The 27,016-nt window shown below is 41.5% G+C and overlaps 1 protein-coding gene across 1 annotated transcript; it reads right to left on the bottom strand.

The window, feature by feature from the left end:
- Nucleotides 1-3,449: 3,449 nt before the first annotated feature.
- Nucleotides 3,450-25,554, bottom strand: sim1a (SIM bHLH transcription factor 1a). Its single transcript, XM_021592640.3, has 12 exons — nucleotides 25,312-25,554; nucleotides 24,382-24,978; nucleotides 18,838-18,941; nucleotides 17,934-18,023; nucleotides 17,692-17,800; nucleotides 17,498-17,583; nucleotides 16,960-17,159; nucleotides 16,608-16,714; nucleotides 13,789-13,936; nucleotides 7,349-7,514; nucleotides 6,656-7,082; nucleotides 3,450-6,319 (listed from the first exon to the last, which is right to left on the bottom strand). Exons 2-12 carry the CDS (start codon nucleotides 24,554-24,556, stop codon nucleotides 5,565-5,567), a joined length of 2,367 nt encoding a protein of 788 aa, XP_021448315.2. The 5' UTR covers nucleotides 24,557-24,978; nucleotides 25,312-25,554; the 3' UTR covers nucleotides 3,450-5,564.
- Between the last annotated feature and the right edge of the window lie 1,462 nt (nucleotides 25,555-27,016).

The following is a 27,016-nucleotide window of genomic DNA, read 5'->3' as shown; positions in this document are numbered from 1 at the left end:
TGCAATTTACAACAAGAAGAGGAAAGGTCATGTGGCATCTTGGTCACCATAGCAACAGTTGACAGGTTGGCAGTTGAGGAAATGGCTATCAGGCAGTTTAGCTACTGCTAATTAAAAAACAATACAGGCAAGGAGTCAGAGAAGCATGCTAAAACTACAACAAATGTTTATATGAACATGTTAGGAGGTAGCATAGTTATTTTTTATATGTTGTGTTTGCAGAATATTTTTTATGAGTAAATTAGTAAGCTTAGCTAGCATGTTCGCTACCACTGGCTCCTAGCTGGCTAGCTCTGACAGAAACAAAATGTTTACAACTTTTGCTTCCATGGAAAGTGACAAATGATGTTTGATATCCCTCTTGCTATGTCTCTTTAGTACTGTTGTCACAAGTTTTTTATGTGTTTTGAAATGGATGGTGATATATTATATTTTTTGAATGTCTAGGCTAGCACTTGATGACATTATCCAAGTCACATGACCGATCATGACCTGTCACATAAATAAGGAAGTGATTGCATTTACAGTTGAAATTGGAAGTTTACATACACCTTAGACAAACAAATTTGAAGTCAGTTTTTCACAAGTCCTGACATTTAATGAGAGTAAAAATTCCCTGTCTTAGGTCAGTTAGGATCACCACTTTATTTTAAGAATGTGAAATGTCAGAATAATAGCAGAGAGAATTATTTATTTCAGCTTTTATTTCATTCATCACATTCCCAGTGGGTCAGAAGTTTACATACACTCAATTAGTATTTGGTAGCATTGCCTTTAAATTGTTTAACTTGGGTCAAACGTTTCGGGTAGCCTTCCACAAGCTTCCCACAATAAGTTTGGTGAATTTTGGCCAATTTCTCCTGACAGAGCTGGTGTAACTGAGTCAGGTTTGTAGACCTCCTTGCACACACACACTTTTTCAGTTCTGCCCACAAGTTTTCTATTGGATTGAGGTCAGGGCTTTGTGATGGCCACTCCAATACCTTGACTTTGTTCTCCTTAAGCCATTTTTCCACAACTTCAGAAGTATGCTTGGGGTCATTGTCCATTTGGAAGACCCATTTGTGAACAAACTTTAACTTCCTGACTGATGTCTTGAGATTGTGCTTCAATATATCTACATAATTGTCCATCCTCATGAAGCCTATTTTGTGAAGTGCACCAGTCCCTCCTGCAGCAAGGCACCCCCACAACATGATGCTGCCACCCCTGTGCTTCACGTTTGGGATGGTGTTCTTCGGCTTGCAAGCCTCCCCCTTTGTCCTCCAAACATAACGATGGTTTGACATAACCTGAAAGGCCGCTCAGCCACTGCTCCAAAACCGCCATAAAAAAGCCAGACTATGGTTTGCAACTGCACATGAGAACAAAGATTGTAATTTTTGGAGAAATGTCCTCTGGTCTGAGGAAACAAAAATATAACTGTTTGGCCAGTAGTCTACTAGTTAAGTTAAGGTTTAGTAGGTTGTATTCTACTAGTACAGTATGTAATTTGCTGTATTTTGTCGCTTTTCTTATGTAACACACACGCACACAGATGTTCTTGCAGTTATATTCTGAACTCTGCCCCTCTCATCTCTCTCCTCTCCTCTGCAGTTAAGACAGAGCCTGTAAACAACAGTGAGACTGACTACCACAGAAGGCAGCACTGGATAGCCATGCAGGCAAAGATAACAGCAAACACAGTTTCAGCCTCTCATTTCTCCCTTTAAAACAGAGCCTCGGGTCCTCCTGAGTGGCGCAGCGGTCTAAGGCACTGCATCACAATGCTAGAGGCGTTACTACAGTCCCGGGTTAATTCCCGGGCTGTGCCGCAACCGGCTGTGGCTGGGAATCCCATAGGACGGTGCACAATTGGCCCAGTGTTGTTCAAGTTAGGGGAGGGTTTGGCCGGTGGGGCTTTACTTGGCTCATCCGCGCTCTAGCGACTCCTTGTGGCGGGCTGGGTGCCTGCAGGCTGACACCGGTAGCCAGTTCAATGGTGTTTCCTCACATTAGTGCGACTGGCTTCAGGGTTAATCTGGCGGGTGTTAAGGAGTGCGGTTAGGCAGGTCAAGCAGGACTCCACTGTCTCCTCTCCCGAGCCAGCAGTTGGATAGTTGCAGCAATGAGACAAGATCAAAAATTGGCGAGAAAATAGGGTAAAATAGAAAAAATAAGAGTCTTACACATACGCATACTCACATACAGTATGTTACAAAATATGCTTTTTACCATGATCCTACAAATCATCTTTTATGCAGTGATGATGAAATGGACAAACAATCAAAATTACCATGCAGTCTGTTGTATTGTGCTTTCTGTACAATCTTTTGAAAGATTGTGGATTGTCCTAGATTAAATTCTCTGAAGGTTGAGGAAGGGATCCAGTTTGTCCTACAGGAAAGTGGGCCCAAAAATCCTACGGAATATCCTGCATGACTTCCTATACAAGATTTTCTGCAGGATTTTTTAAATGCAGGATTCCCATAGGGGATAAAACATTTTTTTCGATTACTAGGACTTTTTGGTAATTTAGATTCCAATGCACTTGTTTTTTTTCCTCAATTTTTTTTGTGTATTCTGACATTTCAGGATAAATCTTATTATGTTAATAAGTATGACCTGTCCAAACCATGAAAAATATCTCCTTCCTTCTGGTCCTAGCTGAGGAAGTAAAGTGAAGAACAACAAGAACAAGAACAAGACTAACAACAAGAAGAAGAACCACCACCACCTGTGGGATTAAATGGTCTTAACGTCCTTGTAATATCTATGACAGACAGAGGCACAGGGATGGGGAAAGTGATGCAGTTCTGGAGCCTGAGCTGTCTAGGGTTGAAACGACTGTAGCAAACACCCAGTAAACATCCATCAGACAGTAGAGAGAGGGGGAGGAGAGAGGAAGAGAGAGAGAGAGAGAGAGAGAGAGAGAGAGAGAGAGAGAGAGAGAGAGAGAGAGAGAGAGAGAGAAAAAGAGAGAGGAAGCTCCTCATCACTGACCTCTCTAGACCCACAAATCTTCTCGCTTAATTGGAGATCGTCCCGTATCGATTTTCATCCGTCTCTTTATTTGCCGTAGCAGCCACACATAACCAGGGGACATTTATTGTGCTTCTCACTGCTAAAATGTCCCATCTCTGAAACGCTATTAAATTGAATCATTGCAGAAAATGGTTTACGTAAACAGAGTAAACATACCACAGTTTTGGGGTGTCTTTTTTAAAGTCTTTTAAAAAAGAAATTGCAGTTCACTTCAGTCTTTTTTTGTGTATTATTAGCTAGTCAGAATGCAATACTTTTATTTTTATGGGTAAATGTAACAGTAAATATACAGTTTCATGTTGTCTAATAGATTTTTTTTTCTTATATGTTTTTCAACATCTATAGCCAATATAAGTTAATTATTGCATTTACACTCAAATGCTTACAGTAGCCTACAATATCAATCACCCGTCAATTATGAGTCATTTGTTCTTTGCAAAAAGTGTTCTGTTTATTTAATTTTTTCATAGAATTTGTTTAAATCAAAACACACTCATATGCAAGCAGACTGTTTTGATTGCAACTATACTTCAAAATCCTAAATAAACATTCACTAAATAAATACAACTTTTCCCCTGTGCTTCAAAATGGTGTCTTTTTCTGAGCATATTTACATCATAAATAACTTTGGAGAAGCACAATTCAGAAAACTAACAAATCCAAACGTATAAATATAAGAGATATGGTAACCACATTTACAATAGAATCCAAGGGAACGTTTGAAATGTGTCACACTGCCTACAAAACAGTATAATAAACATGATATGAAGGTTGTCACAAGCATTAGTGAAAGGTAATGCAAGCATTAGCATGATCAGATGTGATGAGGATTTAGGCTGTCTAAACAAATACCCAATTGGTTGGATTGCATATTGCTGCATGTATCATGACTTTGTGAAAACATCTCATGAATTGTCATATAACTCATTATTATGGTACTAATAACTAACGTCATGTTGGTACAAGCAAGCGTTGCCATGGCATCATTCTGTAGTATTAGACAGAAAGTGACCTCTTCTAAACACTGTACTAGTCAATCAACCACAGCAGACACAACCTCTTCATTTCACCTCTCTTGATTTTTCCTTCATCTCATCAAATGTTCAATAAACAATGAGCATCTCTTTCCCCTTGTTTACCCTTGTTGACAATTTAACACGACATGCTTCGGAGATACACACATGCTCAACCTTATAAGTATGCTAACTCCCACCTCAGCCATGTTAGCATGCTAGCTCTCACGTCAGCCTTGTTAGCATGCTAATTCTCACGTCAGCCGTGTTAGCATGCTAACTCTCACGTCAGCCGAGTTAGCATGCTAACTCTCGAGTCAGCCTTGTTAGCATGCTAACTCCCACATCAGCTTTGTTAACATGCTAACTCCCACGTCAGCTTTGTTAGCATGCTAACTCCCACCTCAGTGTTTACCTTGTAAGCATGCTAAATTCCCCCTCAGCGTTTACCACTACACCTGGCTAATAAGACAATCCACGTCATCATATTGACCCTTAGCCTCTCAGTAATCACACCTCAATAAGGTTGTTCATTAGAGGTTGTATAAAATGTTGTTATCCTCACTGAGGTGACAGACCAAAGCACTAATAACTGTTGTTATACACACCAACAAGACATTTAGCCCAAGTAAAGCCTGCTATCTGACAGTCCAGGTAAACTGCTGTATGTCTCAATGTAAATGTAGGCACATGTACCATCTCTTGCATGTATCCCTTAGATCGCCCCTTTGCTTTCTCTGAAAGTGTGGGTACACTTCCCTTAATCCATAGCTTACCTACTGGGGAGAACATAGATAGAATGAATTTGCATAATCATTGATGTCTGTGAATTGTTTTTGTGTCATTTTTGCTTCATCTCTATACTGCACACCTTTAATCATAGCTACTGGAAGTAGGGGTGCTGAGGGTGCTGCAGTACCCCCTGAATTATTATCGCAAAAGTACTGCCCTGGGCCTTTACTAGTCCTGTATTAGCAGACAGATATAGCCGTCTGTAGCACGGACAAAAAATATATCAATTTAACCAGGTCTAGTTGACTTTAACTCTATAGAGTTGTGCTGTGATAAGGGGATTCTGACCACCAACACTAAAAAGTGCACTAACGTTGAACCCTTCCCGGTTAACTCAAAACATATCCACAACCCTATCTTCAACCCTAGGGATGAGGTTCCCACAATGAAACTCCATTTCTGACAGTGCAAATGGAATAACGTAGCTCTGTAAAAACAAAAACAAAAGGAAACACAAGAAGTAGGACAGGAAAAAAGTATTTTTGCTGGCTAAAATGCAGATGAGGCAGTTGAAGCTGGGCTATAGCATGGAGATTCCATGGATCTACAGTTTCTTCTTCCTGTGTTTTAGTGAGCACCCGAAATGTCAGCCTATTCCCTATGTAGTGCATTACTTTTGACCAGAGCCCTATGCAGGCTTTGGTCAAAAGTAGCGTGCAGGGAAATGGCACCCTATTCCCCTATGTAGGGAATAGGCTGACATTTTAGACTTTAGTATTATTGGACAAGCAGGCGTTAGCTGCCGTTGGTGATGATGACGGAGGTCCCCTTGTGTCCCGGCCCCTGCTCTGCCTGCATGCGCAGGTGTGAAGTCACGTCGTAGTGGGTGGAGCCAGCGGAGGAACAGAAGTCCCTGAGGCTCTCGGGGTCATACAGGTGCTCCAGAGCGTAGCCCGTCAGGGAGTAGGTAGCAGCTTGCTTGTCCAGATAAGGCCTCCCCATTTGGGTTTGGGGGTGGGAAGGGTAGAGGGCCGGGGCAGGGGTAGGGGAGGAGGATGTGCAGGGGCCTGGACGGCCAAGCTGGTGGTAGGGGGGCTGGGAGAGAGGGGACAGGTCTGACTGTCCTGCCTGCTGGAGGTAGTTTTTGGGCTTGGGGAGGTAGTGGTCAGACCCTGGGCTGCTGAGCCTGGAGAGAGGGGCAGGGCTTGATCCGGGGCTGATCACCTGACCCAGTTGACCCAGGCCACGGCACAACACACTCTGTAGCACCCCCTGGGGGTAGTCGGTGGTGAAGCAGGGGCCGGGGCCCTTCGGGAGGCCGTTGGCAGGCCCTAGAGGAGTGTCAGGGCCTGGGTGGAGCTTGCTGCGGTGCTGCAGACGATTCTCCTCCTCCTTGATCATCTGCTGCGTGGCTCGGATCAGGGTCTCGATCTTGCTCGGCTCCTGGGGGCTGGCCCGGAAGTAGTCTGCGTGGTAACGGTCCCCAGAGTCGCTGGCGGAGCCCCCGTCTGGCGAGCTGACCACACTGTCCTGGTCCCATTGGCCACGGTCTGTAGAGGGAGGGACAGGACACTGATCTTAGAGCCAACAGGAAGCTATATCCAGGGCTAAGCAGAGTTAGCAGCATGTTATCTTCCGTGTTAAAACTAACCTGTATTTTGCTGCTGACCTCTTCCATCTCACCATTGCAAAGAGGTTATAACCACAAGATTTTTTCCTGGTTAAATTAAGGTTAAATAAAGCAGAGGTGGGAAATCTGAAGTATGAGCAGGTTTTTGTACCAACCCGAATCAAATCTGTGTGTCTTTGAGCCTGCAACAGTGGAGTTCACCCATCTCCAGCCTCCTACAGTAATACAAGCTAAAGGGCCAGGGATAGGGACTTACTATGCAGACTGTGGATGGAGGTGATGTGGGGCACGCTGCTCTCATATCCCTCTCCATTCTCCAGGGATGAGGTCTTGACCAGGGGCAGCACAGAGCGGGCAACTCCCCACCACGCCTCTCTCCCACCCTGGGGAGCACCCAGGAAGTACCTCCCTGCCTCACAGCGGCCCCGCTCGCACGTCTGCTTGTGGCCGTGTGTGTCGAGGTGGGAGTGGCTGTCGCTGGGGTTGTGATGGTGGTGTTGCTCCTCAGTGATTGGGAGGCTGTAGCAGAGGGGACGTGGCTCGGAGAACTGCCTGTAGGCACAGGAGGTGCCAAGCCCCTCCCCCTGCTCCAGCAGCTGAGGGGAAGCGGAGTCTGTGAGGGGAGATCCTGCCCAAGGGCTATCCTGGTCCGACTCTGAACGCTCGGCCTGGAAACCAGCGTACTGCAGAGACAGAGAGAAAGGGAGAGTGCGCGCGAGAGAGGGAGAGAGCGCGAGAGAGAGGGAGAGAGCACGAGAGAAAGGGAGAGAGACAGGGCGAGAGAGAGGAGAAATATGAGTCATTACCTGGGTAATCAAGAAGTGATACATCAGGTATAAACCACCTCCCATCGCTGATAGATCATGCAGTATCCTGGCTCAAATAGAGAGAGTTGCCTCTGTGTAGGATGTGTACAGGACCAGTGCTTTCTGTTCCTATAGAGCCTCACCTGGGTGTAGGGGGAGAGTCGAGCCTTGGCCTTGGCTCGGGACACTCTGCTCTTGGGTGCTCTGCGGTTCTCAGTGAGGCTGGTGGGAGCACTGCTGAAGGGGACGGAGGGCTTGGTGTCTGTCACCTGGTCCAGAGACAGCTGGAGTCCTTTATACTCAGTATCCCTGCAGAAACATACACATACAGTATGTACTGTAGATCATGTAGATCATAGGTGTCCAACCCTGTTCCTGGAGAGCTACCTTCCTGTAGGTTTTCTCTCCAACCCCAGCTGAAACTAACCTGGTTCAGCTTATCAATCAAGAGTGCTAGATTAGGGTTGGAGTGAAAACCTACAGGATGGTAGCTCTCCAGGAACAGGGTTGGAGAGCCCTGATGTAGATACACAGATATATTCCTGATTTAACTGTGTTAGGATTAGATAAAGACCATCATTAAACAAGACAATGCAGCTCCAATGTTACGACTGTTTATCCAAGTGTGGCTTGTCTACCTGTGTATTTTATTTTTTTCACTCTCAGTGTGCAAGTACCCAATAACATCTGTCTGGTAATTACAGTAAAGCATGGGGTGTGTATGTGTGTGTGTGTGGTGTGGTGTGGTGTGGTGTGGTGTGGTGTGGTGTGGTGTGGTGTGGTGTGGTGTGTGTGTGTGTGTGTGTGTGTGTGTGTGTGTGTGTGTGTGTGTGTGTGTGTGTGTGTGTGTGTGTGTGTGTGTGTGTGTGTGTGAGTGAGTGAGTGAGTGAGTGAGAGCGGGGCAGAGAGGCTTTTGGAAGGACTTGTTTCTCCATCAGGATTGTAACAAGGCCTTTAACAAACATACAACAGAGGGGAGGCTGTCGTTCAAATACACATGCGATTAAGGGCTAAACCAAGCCCACGGGCTAAACCAAGCCCACAGGCTAAACCAAGCCCACAGGAACACCATGCCAGGAGACAGTACTTGGAAATGGGAATTGATTTCTCTGTTAAGCAGGGGTGGACTGGCCAGCTGGCATTTCAGGCAAATGCCAGATGGGCTGGTACATAAGCATTATCTGGCTAATAATGTGCCATCAAGGGGAAAAAATGGGCAGGTGTAGGGGCCTCAAGATGGGCCAGTGTGTTAGAAATGCCAGGGCCGATTTCAGGTCCCAGTCCTCCCCGTATGGATTCTGTTCACTATGATGAATCAAGTTGGAGAAGATGGATGGAAAAATCTGGACATCGTTTACTCTGGCCAAACACTGATCCATCCTCCACACACACACACATAAACAAACACACACACCCCAAGCATGTGCACATGCTCACTCGCACACAGACACATTTACAGGTACATGCACACACACACACACACACACACACACACACACACACACACACACACACACACACACACACACACACACACACACACACACACACACACACACACACACACACACACACACACAAACAAACACACACACACACACCCACACACACACCCACACACACACACACACACACACAATCTTTGATTTCTAAATCACACACAATCACAATCAAGAAGTACACGTTCCATACAAACACCATTAAAAACATACAGAATAGTATTCTCATAGGATCAGGTCAGGTCACGCATTTCAGTGCATGACAAACACACCAACTCCTTTATGTGATAAAGTGTTCATGTCTCTCTGTAAACACAGAGTATTGCCTAAGAAAGGTCAGGGCTCACAGTGACAGGCTCTGGTCAATAGGAAGGGACGGAAGGTGGAAGGGTTATCAGTACTAGCCAGTAGGACGAGGCAGATAGGTTATCAGTACTAGTACACATAGAGTCAGTTCAACCAGAGGTGAACTCCTGTGTTCCCTACTAGCTGTGTGTTAATCAGTGTAGACTGGTACACCTCTACCTGCTACTGTGTGAATCACCCACCACTGCCTCTGATAACAACAGTGAGAAAGGGGCTGTGATAGTTCTCTGATGAACTGACTAAATCCCATGCCCATTTCTCAGAAATTTAGGGGAAACAATTAACTCATTATTATTAGTATTATTTAGCCTCAGACAGGACAGGAACACTCAGTGGATGACATTGTATTGTTATCGCTCTCTCTGCTAATGAACTGAGTTACAATGAATTCACTGACTGACTGATGCTATTCTCACAGATACGTTGAGGCAAAAAAACACATTGTCTCATTACAGCTTAATGTATCACACGATAAAACATCTCAACAAGATCACAAGACGGTACTAATTGACTGTACAGTATGTGATTCAATAAAAATAAAACAATTGTTTATAAAAAAAAAGATCACATGGGGGGGAATGAAAAATCTCCATCCAAACTTTAAACTCTCTACTCTCTCACCAAGCTGGCAGCCATAAACACTCCTCATCTTTATGGCCTATCAATTAAAACCTCATAAACACCGTTATGGATTTGAGGAGGGGGGTAGTCTGCGGCTGTGCATGTCGAGTCATTTCCTTCTTCTCTCCTCTGTACGGAGAAGCCTCTTCTGCCTCCTCTGGTTAATGGAGTGTTTTATGGGCCTAATTAATCTACTGAAACACTTTTACATCTGCAGCAATACACGTTACACACAGCAGCACACCAGGAAATAGGCTAAATGTCCCATCCTAGAAGGCAGTGGCACCGTTTCCACAGACCTAACCGGAAGGTTACAGATGTTACAGATGTAGGATCTTAATTTGAGCCAGTTTGCAACAGCAGGAAAATAATCCTGCAGAAACAGGAAATGTGAATTATTATGTGGAATATAATTATATGATTTCTAAGTGGAAATTACAAACTTCAGAAGCCCTTTTAAACCTCAAATGCATGACAAGTTAAACATTTCCTGCATTGTAGGAAAGTTCTCCTGCAACAAGGTGATCAAATTAAGATTCTACATCTGTACTGAGCCAATACTAACACACAGAACCAATAGAGCTTGTCTCAGACTATATCTATATATTTATATATATCTGGACTGTTTGCGCATGGCGAGTGAAAAGAGGTTTGAACGTTATGGTGACCTGTCCAGTGGAAAACTGGGTTGAAGCAAATTGTGTTGTTTATCAGTGCTCATGCACGATGGAGGCCCACACTTAGCTCAATACCACTGGCTGAGAAAGACCCAGATCTGGGTTCAAACTGTATTCGTTTTCTTTCTAATACTTAAGCTTGACTGGATTGAGGTTTGCCAAGGCCAATAGAGACAATGGAATATTGCCAACAGTGAAACCACTTCTATCTGACACCTCAGGCCAGGTTGACTCAACCAAACAAATTAAAACTATAAGGAAGAAAAAAAATACTTTGTGAACCCATGAGACAGTTGACACAGTCTGCAGACAGACAGATGGACATGTTGTTCATTCCACAGACACCTTGCCAACTGACTTTCCCTTCCTGGGTGAGGGTTCCAAAGGTAACAGCCAAGTCCATAGCCATGAATAAGATTTTGTAAACCTGATAACTCAATGACCTCTACACACAGACACCCACGCTACTCAGCACAAAAACTATAATACACACAGACACCCACACCACTCAACACAATAACTATACTACACACAGACACCCACACCACTCAACACAATAACTATACTACACACAGACACCCACGCTACTCAGCACAATAACTATACTACACACAGACACCCACACTACTCAACACAATAACTATAATACACACAGACACCCACACCACTCAACACAATAACTATACTACACACAGACACCCACACCACTCAACACAATAACTATACTACACACAGACACCCACGCTACTCAGCACAATAACTATACTACACACAGACACCCACGCTACTCAGCACAAAAACTATAATACACACAGACACCCACACCACTCAACACAATAACTATACTACACACAGACACCCACACTACTCAGCACAATAACTATACTACACACAGACACCCACACTACTCAGCACAATAACTATACTACACACAGACACCCACACTACTCAACACAATAACTATAATACACACAGACACCCACACTACTCAACACAATAACTATACTACACACAGACACCCACACCACTCAACACAATAACTATACTACACACAGACACCCACACTACTCAACACAATAACTATACTACACACAGACACCCACACTACTCAACACAATAACTATACTACACACAGACACCCACACCACTCAACACAATAACTATACTACACACAGACACCCACACTACTCAACACAATAACTATAATACACACAGACACCCACACTACTCAACACAATAACTATACTACACACAGACACCCACGCTACTCAACACAATAACTATACTACACACAGACACCCACACTACTCAACACAATAACTATTCTACACACAGACACCCACGCTACTCAGCACAAAAACTATAATACACACAGACACCCACACCACTCAACACAATAACTATACTACACACAGACACCCACGCTACTCAGCACAATAACTATACTACACACAGACACCCACACTACTCAACACAATAACTATAATACACACAGACACCCACACCACTCAACACAATAACTATACTACACACAGACACCCACACCACTCAACACAATAACTATACTACACACAGACACCCACACCACTCAACACAATAACTATACTACACACAGACACCCACGCTACTCAACGCAATAACTATACTACACACAGACACCCACACCACTCAACACAATAACTATACTACACACAGACACCCACGCTACTCAGCACAATAACTATACTACACACAGACACCCACACCACTCAACACAATAACTATACTACACACAGACACCCACGCTACTCAGCACAATAACTATACTACACACAGACACCCACACCACTCAACACAATAACTATACTACACACAGACACCCACACTACTCAACACAATAACTATAATACACACAGACACCCACACCACTCAACACAATAACTATACTACACACAGACACCCACGCTACTCAGCACAATAACTATACTACACACAGACACCCACACTACTCAACACAATAACTATAATACACACAGACACCCACACCACTCAACACAATAACTATACTACACACAGACACCCACACTACTCAACACAATAACTATACTACACACAGACACCCACACTACTCAGCACAATAACTATACTACACACAGACACCCACACTACTCAACACAATAACTATAATACACACAGACACACACACCACTCAACACAATAACTATACTACACACAGACACCCACACTACTCAACACAATAACTATAATACACACAGACACCCACACTACTCAACACAATAACTATACTACACACAGACACCCACGCTACTCAACACAATAACTATAATACACACAGACACCCACACTACTCAACACAATAACTATTCTACACACAGACATCCACACTACTCAACACAATAACTATTCTACACACAGACACCCACACTACTCAACACAATAACTATTCTACACACAGACATCCACACTACTCAACACAATAACTATTCTACACACAGACACCCACACTACTCAACACAATAACTATTCTACAGCAGAAGAAAGTGACCGTAAACAACTTTCAGTTTTTCAAGAAAATATGATTCTAATTGAAAACAGTAACAGAACGCTGCAGCCTTCCTGTCAGCTACTGTAAACTCTCACCCTATTAGACAGAGAAATCTAACAGAACATTTCATCCTAACATCTACAGAACAACAAAAAAACACAGTCGACAGGCTTTGATGAGACGAAAATACACAATTTCGTTCCACTATAGATGAGCTTGACAAATAAAAAGTCATTTTTACAATCCTGTCAAAACTTACCTTCAACAAACACCTCATCCACTACACTTAAGTCATTTAAGCAAATTAACAAAAAAACGTGTCATGTTTCTTATTAACCTCAAAATAAATATATTTCTTATTAACCTCTCGTTAATTGCTTTGCAGTGATGGCTTGTGTAAACCTCGATAATACTCATTATCTTATCAGAGAGGGAAACGACAGCTAAGCTGAGCTACAAAGAAGTCTGTGTGTGTGTGTGTGGTGCTGTGTAAAAATCTGAACAGGCTCAAGCCTGGCCTGACCATCCCAGAGCCAGGAATCACATCAGACCAAACAAATCAAGGACAGATGTGACTGCTGATGTCTCTCTGCGGTGCCATGCCTCCTGATAGAAGATATAACCATCCACTGAAGAAACACCAGACACCCTAGACCTACAGCACCATTCTTTCCACTGACAGTACTACAGAATTATTGGTGTTGTACAGACAAACCAAAAGAGGTAGGCTATACACACTGTGGGACTAGCACACATATTATGACCCACTGATGTAGTATTGGGCCTGTATGTCATCCACCAAGGATCACATAAGAAACAACGGTTGTACAATGTCTTTCATGTGTTGTCCTCTGGGGTTTTGCTGAGGTACCTACGTGAGGACGTAGTTGACACTGACGATACAGTGGGGTCTGGAGGAACGGCTGTTGTGTACGATGGTGGCATAGCTCTGGACCCAAACCCAGCCACCCTGCTTAGCCAGGAACCTATAGTACTTAGTGGTCACTTGGCCTTTCACCAGCACTGGGGAGACAGACAGACAGACAGACAGACAGACAGACAGACAGACAGACAGACAGACAGACAGACAGACAGACAGACAGACAGACAGACAGACAGACAGACAGACAGACAGACAGACAGACAGACAGACAGAGACACAGAGACACAGAGACACAGAGACACAGAGACAAAGAGACAAAGAGAGGGAGATACAGAGACAAAGAGAGGGAGACACAGGGACAAAGAGAGGGAGACATAGACAAAGAGAGGGAGAGAGATAGAGACAAAGAGAGGGAGACACAGAGACAAAGAGAGGGAGACACAGAGGCAAAGAGAGGGGGAGAGAGAGACAGAGGCAGAGACAAAGAGAGGGAGACATAGACAAAGAGAGGGAGAGAGACAGAGACAAAGAGAGGGAGACAGAGACAAAGAGAGGGAGACACAGAGGCAAAGAGAGGGGGAGAGAGAGACAGAGGCAGAGACAAAGAGAGGGAGACATAGACAAAGAGAGGGAGAGAGACAGAGACAAAGAGAGGGAGACAGAGACAAAAAGAGGGAGACACAGAGGTAAAGAAAGGGGGAGAGGCAGAGACAACATGAAGGAGACAGAGACAAAGAGAGGGGTAGAGAGAGACAGAGACACAGAGACAAAGAGGGAGACACAGAGACAAAGATAGGGAGACAGAGACAAAGAGAGGGGGAGAGAGAGAGACAGAGACACAGAGACAAAGAGAGAGAGATAAATAGAGGGAGACAGAGACAAAGAGATGGGGAGAGAGAGTTAGAGGGAAACTGAAATTCTTGTTTATATCATTGTTCAAAATAATGAATCATTAATTAGTGGTCATGTATACCATAACATATGATTGTAGTGCAACATGGATGTTGTTCAAAGTGGAACAGGTTATTATAATTACGCTGTCATATACACAAAATATATTAGAACTGATAAAACATAATTGAAAATATATATGCTTTATTTGTCAGATAATAATTTAGACTCTGGCGACGTGAAACCATAATATCAATCAGAAAGTTCATAAAGCAATACAGGCACTTTGTTTCAGGTGATGTAAGCTATTATTAAAGTACAATTACAGTGCATCCAGAAAGTATTCAGACCCCTCGACTTTTTTCACATTTTGTTACGTTACATCCTTATTCTAAAATTGATTAAATAAAATAAAAATCACAATACCCCATAATGACAAAGTGAAAACAGGTTTTTAGATATTTTTGGGGGCGAATGTATTCAAAATAAGAAAGAGAAATACCTTATTTACATACGAATTCAGACCCTTTGCTATGAGACTGTCACGTGTGCTCCCTCTCTGGCATCTAGGTCATCGTTATACAACTTGATTGGAGTCCACTTGTGGTAAATTCAACTGATTGGACATGATTTGGAAAGGCACACACCTGTCTATATAAAGTCCCACAGTAGCAGCATTGAAGGTCCCCAAGAACAGAGTGGCCTCCATCATTTTTAAATGGAAGAATTTTGGAACCACCAAGACTCTTTCTGAGCTGGCCGCCCGGGAAAAACTGAGCAATCGGGGGAAAAGGGCCTTGGTCGGGGAGGTCACTAAGAACATGATGGTCACTCTGACAGAGCTCCAGAGTTTCTCTGTGGAGATGGGAGATCCTTCCAGAAGGACAACCATCTCTGCAGCACTCCACCAACCAGGCCTTTATGGTAGAGTGACCAGACAGAAGCCACTACTCAGTCAAAGGAACATGACAGCCCACTTAGAGTTTGGCAAAAGACACCTAAAGACTCTCAGACTATGAGAAATAAGATTCTCTGGTCTGATGAAACCAAGATTGAACTATTTGGCCTGAATGCCAAGTGTCATGTCTGGAGGAAACCTGGAACCATACCTAAGGTGAAACATGGTGGTGGAAGCATCATGCTGTGGGGATGTTTTTCAGCGGCAGGGACAGGGAGACTAGTCAGAATTGAGGGAAAGATGAACGGAGCAAAGTACAGAGAGATCCTTGATGAAAACCTGCTCCAGATCACTCAGGACTTCAGACTGGGGTGAAGGTTCACCTTCCAACAGGACAACAACCCTAAGCACACAGCCAAGACAACGCAGGAGTGGCTTTGGGACATGTCTCTGAATGTCCTTGAGTGGCCCAGCCAGAACCCGGACTTGAACCCGATCGAACATCTCTGAAGAGGCCTGAAAATATCTGTGCAGCAACGCTCCTCATCCAACCTGACAGAGCTTGAGAGGAACTGCAGAGAAGAATGGGAGATACTCCACAAATAAAGGTGTGCCAAGCTGGTAACGTCATACCCCAGAAGACTTGAGGCTGTAATCGCTGCCAAAAGTGCTGCAACAGAGTACTGAATAAAGTATCTGAATACTTACGTAAATATGATATCAGTTTTTTATTTTTAATACATTTGCAAATGTCTAAAAACCTATTTTTGCTTTGTCATTATGGGGTATTGTGTGTAGTTTGATGAGGGGGAAAAATTTGGAAAAAGTCAGGGGTGTGAATACTTTCTGAATGCACTGTAAGTACATTATATATGTGTATAACATTCAGCACTGACAGTGGTGTTAGTTTTGTCTATTGTATTACTATTGCCACTACACTGTTAATATATCACAGATAGAAAATACTAGTTCTGAGGACTGGGAGATAGTAACTGTAGGAGAGCAAAACAAACCTAACTCACACAAGTGGTGTGCACATCTCAGGTGGAAGGAGTCACAGCTATGGACATGGTGATAGAGCGTCTTCTCTATAAGATCCTGGGGCTCATAGCCTGTCAGCTCAGCTACCCTGGGACATACACAATATTAAATACACTCAGAATTACTGATACATGTGCATACAGAATGTACCCAATTTCCGCATCTTCCTCATTATTTCAGATGTGTATGACTACTCATGCATCTATGTAGTGTTTATGAAGACGTTATGAATTCTATATACAATGCCGTTAGAAGTTGTTTCAAGTGGAGCCTTAAGTATTTGGGACCACTAAGCTTCTCCAGTGTGTGAGTGGCGCTAAATACCCTATTTACCTGGAGTCGAGGAAGATGAGCTTCATATCCAGGCTGGCTCTGAACATGAACATGTTGCTGTGTAGTTTGATTTCAGTGACAGCGCTAGGGGGTAGAGAGTGGCCCACCGCCACCAAGCCCACGTTCTGATAGCAGCCATCAAATGGAGACATGTCCAGGCTGTACTGACGGATCTTTAGGTACCCGCTGCAGTGGATCACCTGACAGAATTGTACACACAAATATGCATGTAGGCCTACAATACATAAGAATACACATATGGAAATATGTATTCAACCAGTTTAGAGCTATTGCAAGAGAGTTGTGTTATTATGGACTGCATGGCAATGGAGAGTTTCTAGCAGGGCTAAAAGTACAGTTTGATGGATTTTTAAAAAATCAACTGCAGTTTGCCAGAAAAGTTGAAAATATAGGGTTAATTTATAAAGATGATGTGCAAACTATCAAGAATTTGGTCACACAAGCAGTACAAACTGGAATGACTGACTATAAAATCGAACAACTTCGACATAGAGAAAGATGGCACCAACAGGCTTACCTTGTATCCACCACATGTCAGACCAGCATTTCTTTTCGCGAGGACGCATTTCATTCTCAAAAAGAATGAACGTTCCATTTCATATTCTTCAAAGGCAGAGAGAAAACGCAATCAAAGACGACCATATAATGTAAATACCACGACACATGATTCAGTGCTCATTCAGTCACCATAGCACACACAGGCTCCCATACCTTGGACAAAGTGCGAGTGGCAGGGTTGGTGAGCTGTCAGCACGGCTGTCATTTCGTCGTGGTCAGCGGGGTGGATGTACTCGTAAATACTATTTCCCGTCAGCTCTACCTGTTAAAATACACGTTTAGTCATTGTTTTCAAGGAACGTAAAACATAGGACTATAGGCTATGTATACCGTAGCACAAAGCACAATGATCGATTTAAATCGAATGCAAAATAAAGCAATCAGTAGCAGCGTACCTGTGATAAGCCCAAATGGACCGATGCTGTTTCAGATATGTACATTATTTTCCCGTCCGGAGCAACCACAAAAATGAACCCGTCCAACGTCTGAAAAATAAATGTAATGTACATATTAATTAGGTCCAAAGTGGACAAAATGTGCGTAGACTTTTGCCTAGCTAGGCTTACATATTAATGCTACTATACAGGTTATTAGATCATTTAATTTATCATATTAATAATCAATCAATCTGTTGTCAATGCAAAATAAGGAAAATATCGGATACACGTCTATGACAGCATCGAAGCATAGTGTTTTTTATTGGTTGACTGTATCAAAAAGGTTGTTGCCAATTAGCATAATAATAATAATAACACAATTTACTTAATGTATCCAAATTATTTATATTGAAATTATTAATTTTCTCGAACTTATCAATAGAAAAACACTAATAATGTCTGCATACTTAATATCATTATGATCATTATTATAGTCTAGCAATTCGACTATACTAGGCCATGGTGCTCTTGCTGTGTTGCATTTAGTGTTGTTACGATCATATAGGAACGAACCCTTGTAACTAGAGACGCTTGGAGGAGAGAAGAGAGGCGCAGCGCGTGACTATGAATGCGTTGAAGATATTTCCAGATTTATATCCACAAGAATGAGAGCAGCAGGAGGCGTTGTGAGGAAGAAAATCACTCTCCTTTTAAAACATGGATAACGGGCGACAACTGCTGCTGTCACGTGAGATAATGATAATAATAATAATGATAATAATAATAATACAATAAAAAATAAATCATGCATACAGAATTTACAATAATAAAAACAAGTTTTCCATTCGACATTTAAAAAAAAACAACTTTATATTATATTCCAAAGATAAAAATGGCGTTCATAATTCAAATAAGTCTGCACCTGTAGTATATGTGATCCCACCTGTAACAGATGTGATCCCAGCTCTCGCCCAACATTATCCAGAGATCTGGTCCGACTCACGTGGCCCCAGGACTCTCCCAGCCCTGCAACACACATGGGAAAATAAGTGAATGTCAGTGAGTATTTTAGAATGAATGTACATAAGTTAAGTTATAATTAAAGCGACATAATAATACTCATCATCATAATAACCAAACATGACAATAATAATCTTACATAGGCCCAATATCCTTATAGAGAGGATGCCTTTGAGATGCAGACATTTTCGACGTAATTGTGTAAATGTAATAATATGGCTATCAGCGTTAAAATCAATGATAATATCATAATAATATTCACACTTGAAATAAATATAATATTTGGGTCTATATTTAAAAACCTAATATTATTCGTTCAATTGAGCACACCTGAATTCACAGCGAACGAAAATATTTTCGCAATGAATGGACTGTAAACAGGTTGGCAAGACATTGGACGTGCAAATCTCCTCCACCGCACACCCGAAGGAACCAACTAAACTCGATAAAGCAAATAAGAGTTGGTGTCCCCTGTAAACCACCACGCAATCCCGATTGAAATGCAAATTCCATACGAAAACAAACACGCGCCAGTGCAAAGATCACAACAACGACAGAAACATTTCGCATTTTGATATTAACCAAAAATGCACTTCACGTTTACACAACGGAAACAAACAAATAACTCCTTAACCACAACTCAAATATGCAGCCTCTTCACTACAGGAGCTGGACCATTCAGCATCATATGGAAAATCATATATTATTCAATAGACAATGATTACATCTAAATCTCTTAACGTTTAGCATTTCATATCATTCTAATGAATGACTACTGACTTTTTTGTGTGTCAATCCGTCACGTTTTAATATAATTGCAATCAAGCAGGGCCATAGGTGGGTTTCCACTAGGTACCAAAGCCACAAAGTCAAAATTGGCTATATTGTAAAAATGTATGACATTTTTTTTTTTTTGTCTTAATTTAAGGTTAGGGTTAGGCATAGGTTAGCAGTGTGGTTAAGATTCGGGTTAGATTTAAAATCAATTGAAAATAAAATTGTACAAATAGGCTGTGGTAACCAGTCCCACCCCATAGCTGGGACTGTATGTTCCTCTCCGCGCCGTGGTAATCTGTGTGGAAGCTCGAGCTGGGGCCTTTAGGTTCTCGCACTTGACCTACCGCAGGGAATTAGGCTCTCTTCGACATCAACGCGCGCTTATGATAATCACTAAATTGGGCATTACATTCAGAAATAGGATCTAAAGATACTCCTGCGACATGAAGTGGTCCAAGCTGAACAAAAGTAGGCCTACATTTCAAACAAAAGAGGCGTTAGTGACGACTCAAAGATTAGTCTGGAGAGCCCTGTCCTGAAAGAGTGTTCTATTGCTCGCATGCAGGGTTAGAAAATTGTATTCGTCTCCTATAAAATTGCAGTTGGAAAAGCTCCCAGTTTCTCTGAGCTCAATTTGTTATTTTGCTCACGTGCGGGTCCACAACAGATTTAGATCATTATTTACAGGGGCCTCAGCTCTTAGAAGAAGCATAATACGTTTTGTAGGCCTACACACAAATATATCGTATTCCATTAATTGTGCAGGTTTCAACGACGTATAAGAATATAAAAAGCTTAAAAATCCTCCCAAGAAATGGGATAGGCCTAATAATGTCCTATATTGCAATTATGATTCTAATATTGCATATTTGCGTCAGCAACTCCTGACAAGCCAGACACATTGTTTGCTGTTATGGTTATCTATTGTCGAAACATTTTGTTGAACCAAATAAAATGTGAGGTGGCCCAAATACGCATTGTATGTCTGTTTGTGCTTTCGATTAATCTAACAGCGGCGGAAGACTTCAGCAAAACAAACGCATCAACACGTCTCTCCCGCTCTCTCTCTGATGTGACTTGTAATTCAACACCGTGGGACAACATAGGGTGGAGCAAAGGTTATTGGCCGCTCGCTGTCAATAACGGCCATAAAACACTCTCACCTCTATACATTGTCATATAATATTTTACTGGCGAATACTCAGAACATTTTCTTTGCAATAAACGCGGTCACTTTCCGGGCCTAATTCGACATTGTGTTATGTGCTTCAATGCGATTTGCTTTGCAGCAGTGTGTGTGTTTGGACAGCCTTTTAAAACAGCAGAGGCTATTTAATGAGGAAAGCACATGGCTCCCAAAACGGATCGTAAAACGCATCAGTGACAGGACCCTCCTAAACTGAGTATACAGAAGATTCCCCCATACAGCCACTATCCCTTCCTCCCTGTGAGACTGTAGTTTAAATTATTCATCAGCTTATTTTACCATATGCTAGTGTTGGGAAAACGACCGCATGCTTTGTTTCCTTATCAAGTGTGGAAACGGTGAGCTGTAGCCTAATAAAATCCTGGAACGGTGATAAAAAACGAATTAAGCATAGTCCTGTCATAATTTCCTCATCATTCCATTCACACAGACAAACGGTGACTGAAATGAGCTTCTGGTGAGAATGGGTGTACATAGGCTACTAACGCTAGATAGACTATTTCTGGTTTACATTTTTTTCTACACTCGTCTTTTATTAATATTAAATAGTAGGCGGGCCTATCTATAAGAAGCTTAAATTGATAGCCTATGATAGCCTATAGCCTACACTGTAACGCAAAACTCACATTTGAGGTATTATCAACAGTAAAAAAAAATATTAAAAAAAATTAAAAAATAAACGTATCTTTGGAGCGCCAAAAACCTTTTCACCACTAGTGGGTGCATGGTAGGCTTATTGTTGTTTCTGGCTCATTAACATATTTCGAGGCGTGCCTTGCAAGAGGCTATATTTGTTGCACCTGTGAATGCTGTACCAATTTAACTTCTATGGTTATCATGGCTCATAAATTTAAAATGTGTAGGGGACAGATTGGAGTGGCCTGATTTTGGTGATTTTCACTAGATGTAATCGAAAGCAGGGTCCTTTGGAGAAAGGATTGTTGACATATATTTAACATTTGTATGATTGAGAAATAATTAATTGCAGTTGGAATATATGACAGGCCTCCTTTAAGACGCCATAATGTTTTATCTGTAGGTGCTACAAATAAAAGATTGGTGTATTTACCGCTTGCTCGGTGATATCAGCTATATTTTTCTTCTAAAAATGTACAACATAAATATATAATATTGAAAAATATAAAACATGAACATTGAAAATATAGGCTACCATTTTGGATTTGGCTAATTTCTCTATATATGGCTGAACATAATATACTCTACAGGCTATCAAAGTTCCAGAGTGGGATCTCTGCTACTTTTAGAGTAATTTGTAAGTATTATCAATGAGGGAATGTGAAAATGGATTCAAAATGGTCGCCCTCTGCTGGTGATTTGCAGGATGAGCAATGATGCAAGTTAAAGGAGGGTTGTGATTGGTTACATTGCCTACTTCGTCAATTTCTCTGTATAAAATGGTCCATAAATTTAAAACTAGCAGAGATCCCACTCTGAAACTTTGATATGCCTGTAGAGTAGGTAGACTATAGGTCTAGAGTAGGTATGTCTATATTATGTTAAACCATAGGCCTATATTGAAAAAAAAATAGCCAAATCCAATTTTTCAATTGTTATAAATTAATGTGAGAAAATTGTTATTGAAATCAAAATACTCCTAATATCACAGAGCAAGCAGTAAAGCTTCATGTGAAACCAATTTTTGTTTTGCAGCACCTACAGATGAAACATTATAGAGTATTAAAGGGTAAGACAAAAATGTCACAAATATTCGAAATTCAAGTCTTTATTTCTCAATTATCCTTTAAGATACAAATGTCAAATATATGTCAACAATTCTTCCTCCCAAGGAACATTCTATGGATTCAATTTCGTGAAAATCCCCAAAATCATGCTATTTTTTTGTTTTTAGTTCGTGAGGAATCCCCCAATACAAAGTAGGTTTATAGTGTAAATCAGATATGTGGACCTTGGACAACTCAGTAAAACACTGATGAAGATCCAATTAACAATAGACAAGATATGACACTTGTCACAACAACGTCAAAACAACCAATCGCGTGTGCGACATATGTTTAGTAGGCCTATTACCTGCAGTGTTCCACTTCTTATACTGACTGCATTAACATTATTGATAGGCTAATATCTACTTGTACACCATAGACGCCCGTGCATGCGATGAATCGTTGATCACCTGCAACGTCATACATAGGTTAGGCCTATTGACCTAAAAACAACATTCGACACATAGGGGGAATCGATCTTAAGCAAAATCCACAATCCATATACTCTCGTGCGTTTTTGTTGTTGTGTGTGTGTCTTAACAGCCTAAGCTTGAGAAGTCATTCTTGAGAAGTCGCTTCTCTTCTTTGCCTCAGTGTCACAAGGCCCCCCCATATGTTCGTAAGGATCAGACCGCTAGTCGCCCGGGCGACGCTAATTGGCGCGGCTCTGTAGCGGTCACGCAGAACAGGGGCCCGTTGAGACCGCGGGGAGAAGGTGGCAAATGACGGCTAATCGTCTTCCAGGGGCATCATGGTCGCCTGACTCTGAAAGGGGACTACACGTGTATAAATGTAAAAAGACACGCACAGTCTATTCTTCACAGACAAAGAGGTGTGTACAACGGTCCATTTATGCGCGCACACTACTTATTTCACAGGACATTGTGTGCATAAAGTTGCCATCTTTAGGCTACTTAGGCATAAATCAAGTTTGTTTTGGAAAAATATTATGGTAGATTCTGATTGAATAAATTCCAATGATAAACATTTCTTAGTCCTAGTTAATAATATTGACACAATTTCATGGCCATAATTCGAAAGTCCCACAAAAGTTTCCTTAAGTCGTATTGCATTTTGACCATCTCTCCGATTGCCTATATTTGACTATATATAACCAACTAATATATAAAACTATTCCATATATCAGTATGGGAAATAACAGGTAAATAACAGCATTCCCTTCACGTGCAACAGTGGCGAGATTATTGAATGAAATTTAATTGGGCCTAACGAGTTATGTTGTGCAACATATAGCTTAATTTAGATTCATGTAGGCCTATACCTCTCCCATACGTAAACACAATAATTACTGTAGTCTTATTGATTCCCCAATGATTCGTGTAAATGAGGAGAAGTGGCAGCACAAGCGTTTTGCAGAATGAGAGCGGAATTAAAACGTTAATAACATGACATGATTCATCATTACAAGACATCATTATAATATAACACATGCATATCAGTGTATAGATAAGGCAAAGTCATTTGATAATATGTGGCAACATTTGGAATGATTATTTTCATTATTATCCTTGCATAAGAACATGAATATCTAGCATCAAAACAAAAAACAAAAGCATATCTGTGACACAAATAGAATATTAAACACACCAATAACACTTATGATAACATCAATATAAACGTTGGTTGTTATAATAGCCTAATAATAATAATCATACTATACATTTAATATAATATATATATATAATATATATAACCTTACCTTCAGGAAAAACAATTCTCATTTTCAAGTAACTTGTTGTGAGTCGAATAATTGAAGCTTTATCAAGTTGAGACGTGATGGCAGAAGGTAAAGGCAACAGCTTGGCCAGCTCATAGAATTCACTATTTTCCTTTTCCCGTCGAGTCCGGGCAGCATTTTTCGATTTTTCTTTCATTTTCGAATAATTCTATTTTCCACGACCTGGGCGTGATTTCACCAAACAATAAAAGTCTGTCAATATACAGATCTCAATTCTAGATCATTTTACTGCTTTGACTCCCATGCATTCTGTTTAATGCGCTGGCTCTTCAAAAGCACGAACTGTATTTCTCTGGCGCGGATACCTTGTGTGGTTGGTCAAGTTAACACCGTAGCTGCTCGGTTCTCCTTCCTGACTAAATCCAGAAATAAAATATGAACATTCCCATGTTACTTCCAGGATAGATTAAGCTGGCGAAGAAGGATCTGAGTATCCTGTTTATTATGAGGAGTAATCGCCCATAGAGTCAGATTCACTGTACATGACGTCCGCTTGGGCCCAACATCTCTTTGAGGAGTTCAGGTCCTTCACACCGTTTCCGAAGACATCATGTCCCTCTGAAAAAAATCATAATAATATGCGCGAATACATTAACACTATTAACCTAATACTGTTCAAGTAGGCATAGGCCTACTGATGTAAAATTGTAATTTGCACACGTTCAATTGCACCAGATAGGCCTATGTAAAATGTGAACATCACACTTGTGGCGACCATTGATTGCAATGCACATTACACACCAATTAGGTTGGTTTACTAAACTTGAGTAATTAGCCTAGAGACAGAGTGCCAATACGCACAATCTAATTTTAGTGGTCCTTAATGACTGTATCTTCGTTTCAAGGCAGTATCAGATACAGTATTGGAAACATGCTAGATTATCAACCTACCTCGGAGCGTCGATACAACCAAACCCAACTTTTTTTTCCAGAAGTCCGCAGCAATGTTACCTCTTCTCACTTCTGTTCTCATGTCCTAGTTTCTCCAAAAATCCGCAGTAGACTTTCAACTACGACAGCAGAGGCACACTAGACTTCCATCATCTCTCCTTTAGGGTTGCGAGTGTATCAAAAGTAGTTTTTCAAACCCTCCTCTGTTTTTAACACGATCTCCCTATTTCTCCTGTAGAATCCGAGAACGGCCCACCCCCGCGTTACTACCAGCCAGCCTGTCCCTCATTGGGCAGTAAGTAGTCTGTTCCATTTCCCTATTGGGCATTATTATTATAAACGTGTCAGTGCTCGATGTGAATCCGGGATTTGCTCTTATAGATCCTCACCTCTAGCCTTGTTGAAATCATCCTGGGACATTATAGAGAGTCATACGGCTAATGTTATTCGTTTATTATATAGGCTTATACGTTGATATATATATTTTTTTTATAGCGACACATTGTTTTAGATATTTTTTTTTATTGCTGTGTGAACCAAGTTTAGCATATAAGGGCTAGTCGTTTGTCATCGTCTGATTCTCCAGATCAAAAATAAAGCTTTCATATTTCATAGTCCTAAAAAGGAAATATAGGCTACGTTTAGGGCTATTGAGGAATAACATAGTAGGTTAATAACCAAAAAGTATAAACACGGTTATAGTACAATTTCAAAATGTCAAGTCGTTCAACAATGTAGGTATGCAAAATGTTTTTCAATGTAATATCTCGGGGATAGCAGGTTAGATGACCATGCACTATAGATGCAATTCCATGACATAACCTGATGTATGTTGATAGACCAGTGCCACAGCGCATTTAGTCCGCGGAGCTTATTCAATTGATGCAGTTGATAAACTGCCAAACGAGATGGCAGATATGGAAACGCTGGATGTCTAGGGCCTATAGGGTACATTTTACGCAAAACAGATTAATAATGTACGTTCGTGATATTGAATAAAATTGAAAATGTTGCAACATCGAAGTGATTCTTTATTGAAAATGAGGAATATTTGAAAGATAGGCCTAGATTATATGTCGATGGGACATTTTTCACGCCATTTCGATACCTAGCAATTTTTTGTAGGAGGTTAGGAGAGTATTTTTGCTTACCCTTAACCCCAACCCCAGTCTCCTTACCTGCCACGAAAAAAGTCACTTCAGTATCAAAGTGGCGTGAAAAGAGTGTTTCCCATATCTCGACCTTTCCGTTTTATTTCCGATAAAACAGACAATTGCACAAAATAAAATCGCTGATGACAAACGGCAAAATATATAATTATAGCCCCAGCAGTTAATATAAAAAATAAGAATTTGTTAATTTATTGCAACCCAGGTTTAAACAACTAGGCCTATGCGAAATCAATTTGGAACGTAATATAACATTTTTTTCCTCGGATCTTGACACCATATTGGGATACGTTAACGGAAAGACAAGTGTGCCCTTGCCCATGCACTCTCCCACCCCACCTCATCCACACTCTTCTAGTCTTTCTCCCATCATGTGTTGTGTTCGTATTCTTTCACTTTCGACACGGACGCCCAGATGATAGGAATATCTCCTGCGGCGCGCGATGAAGAAAAATAACCCAGGATGGGTGCATGCACGGAATAGTTGATGCCAGTTGAACCTTTTCGTAAAACCCAAATGTACTACTAATTAGACT

The sequence above is a fragment of the Oncorhynchus mykiss genome, chromosome 3 (genome assembly GCF_057628025.1).
Source record: "Oncorhynchus mykiss isolate SJ-2025 chromosome 3, ASM5762802v1, whole genome shotgun sequence".
NCBI lineage: Eukaryota > Metazoa > Chordata > Actinopteri > Salmoniformes > Salmonidae > Oncorhynchus > Oncorhynchus mykiss.
This window is presented reverse-complemented; position numbering and strand designations above follow the sequence as displayed.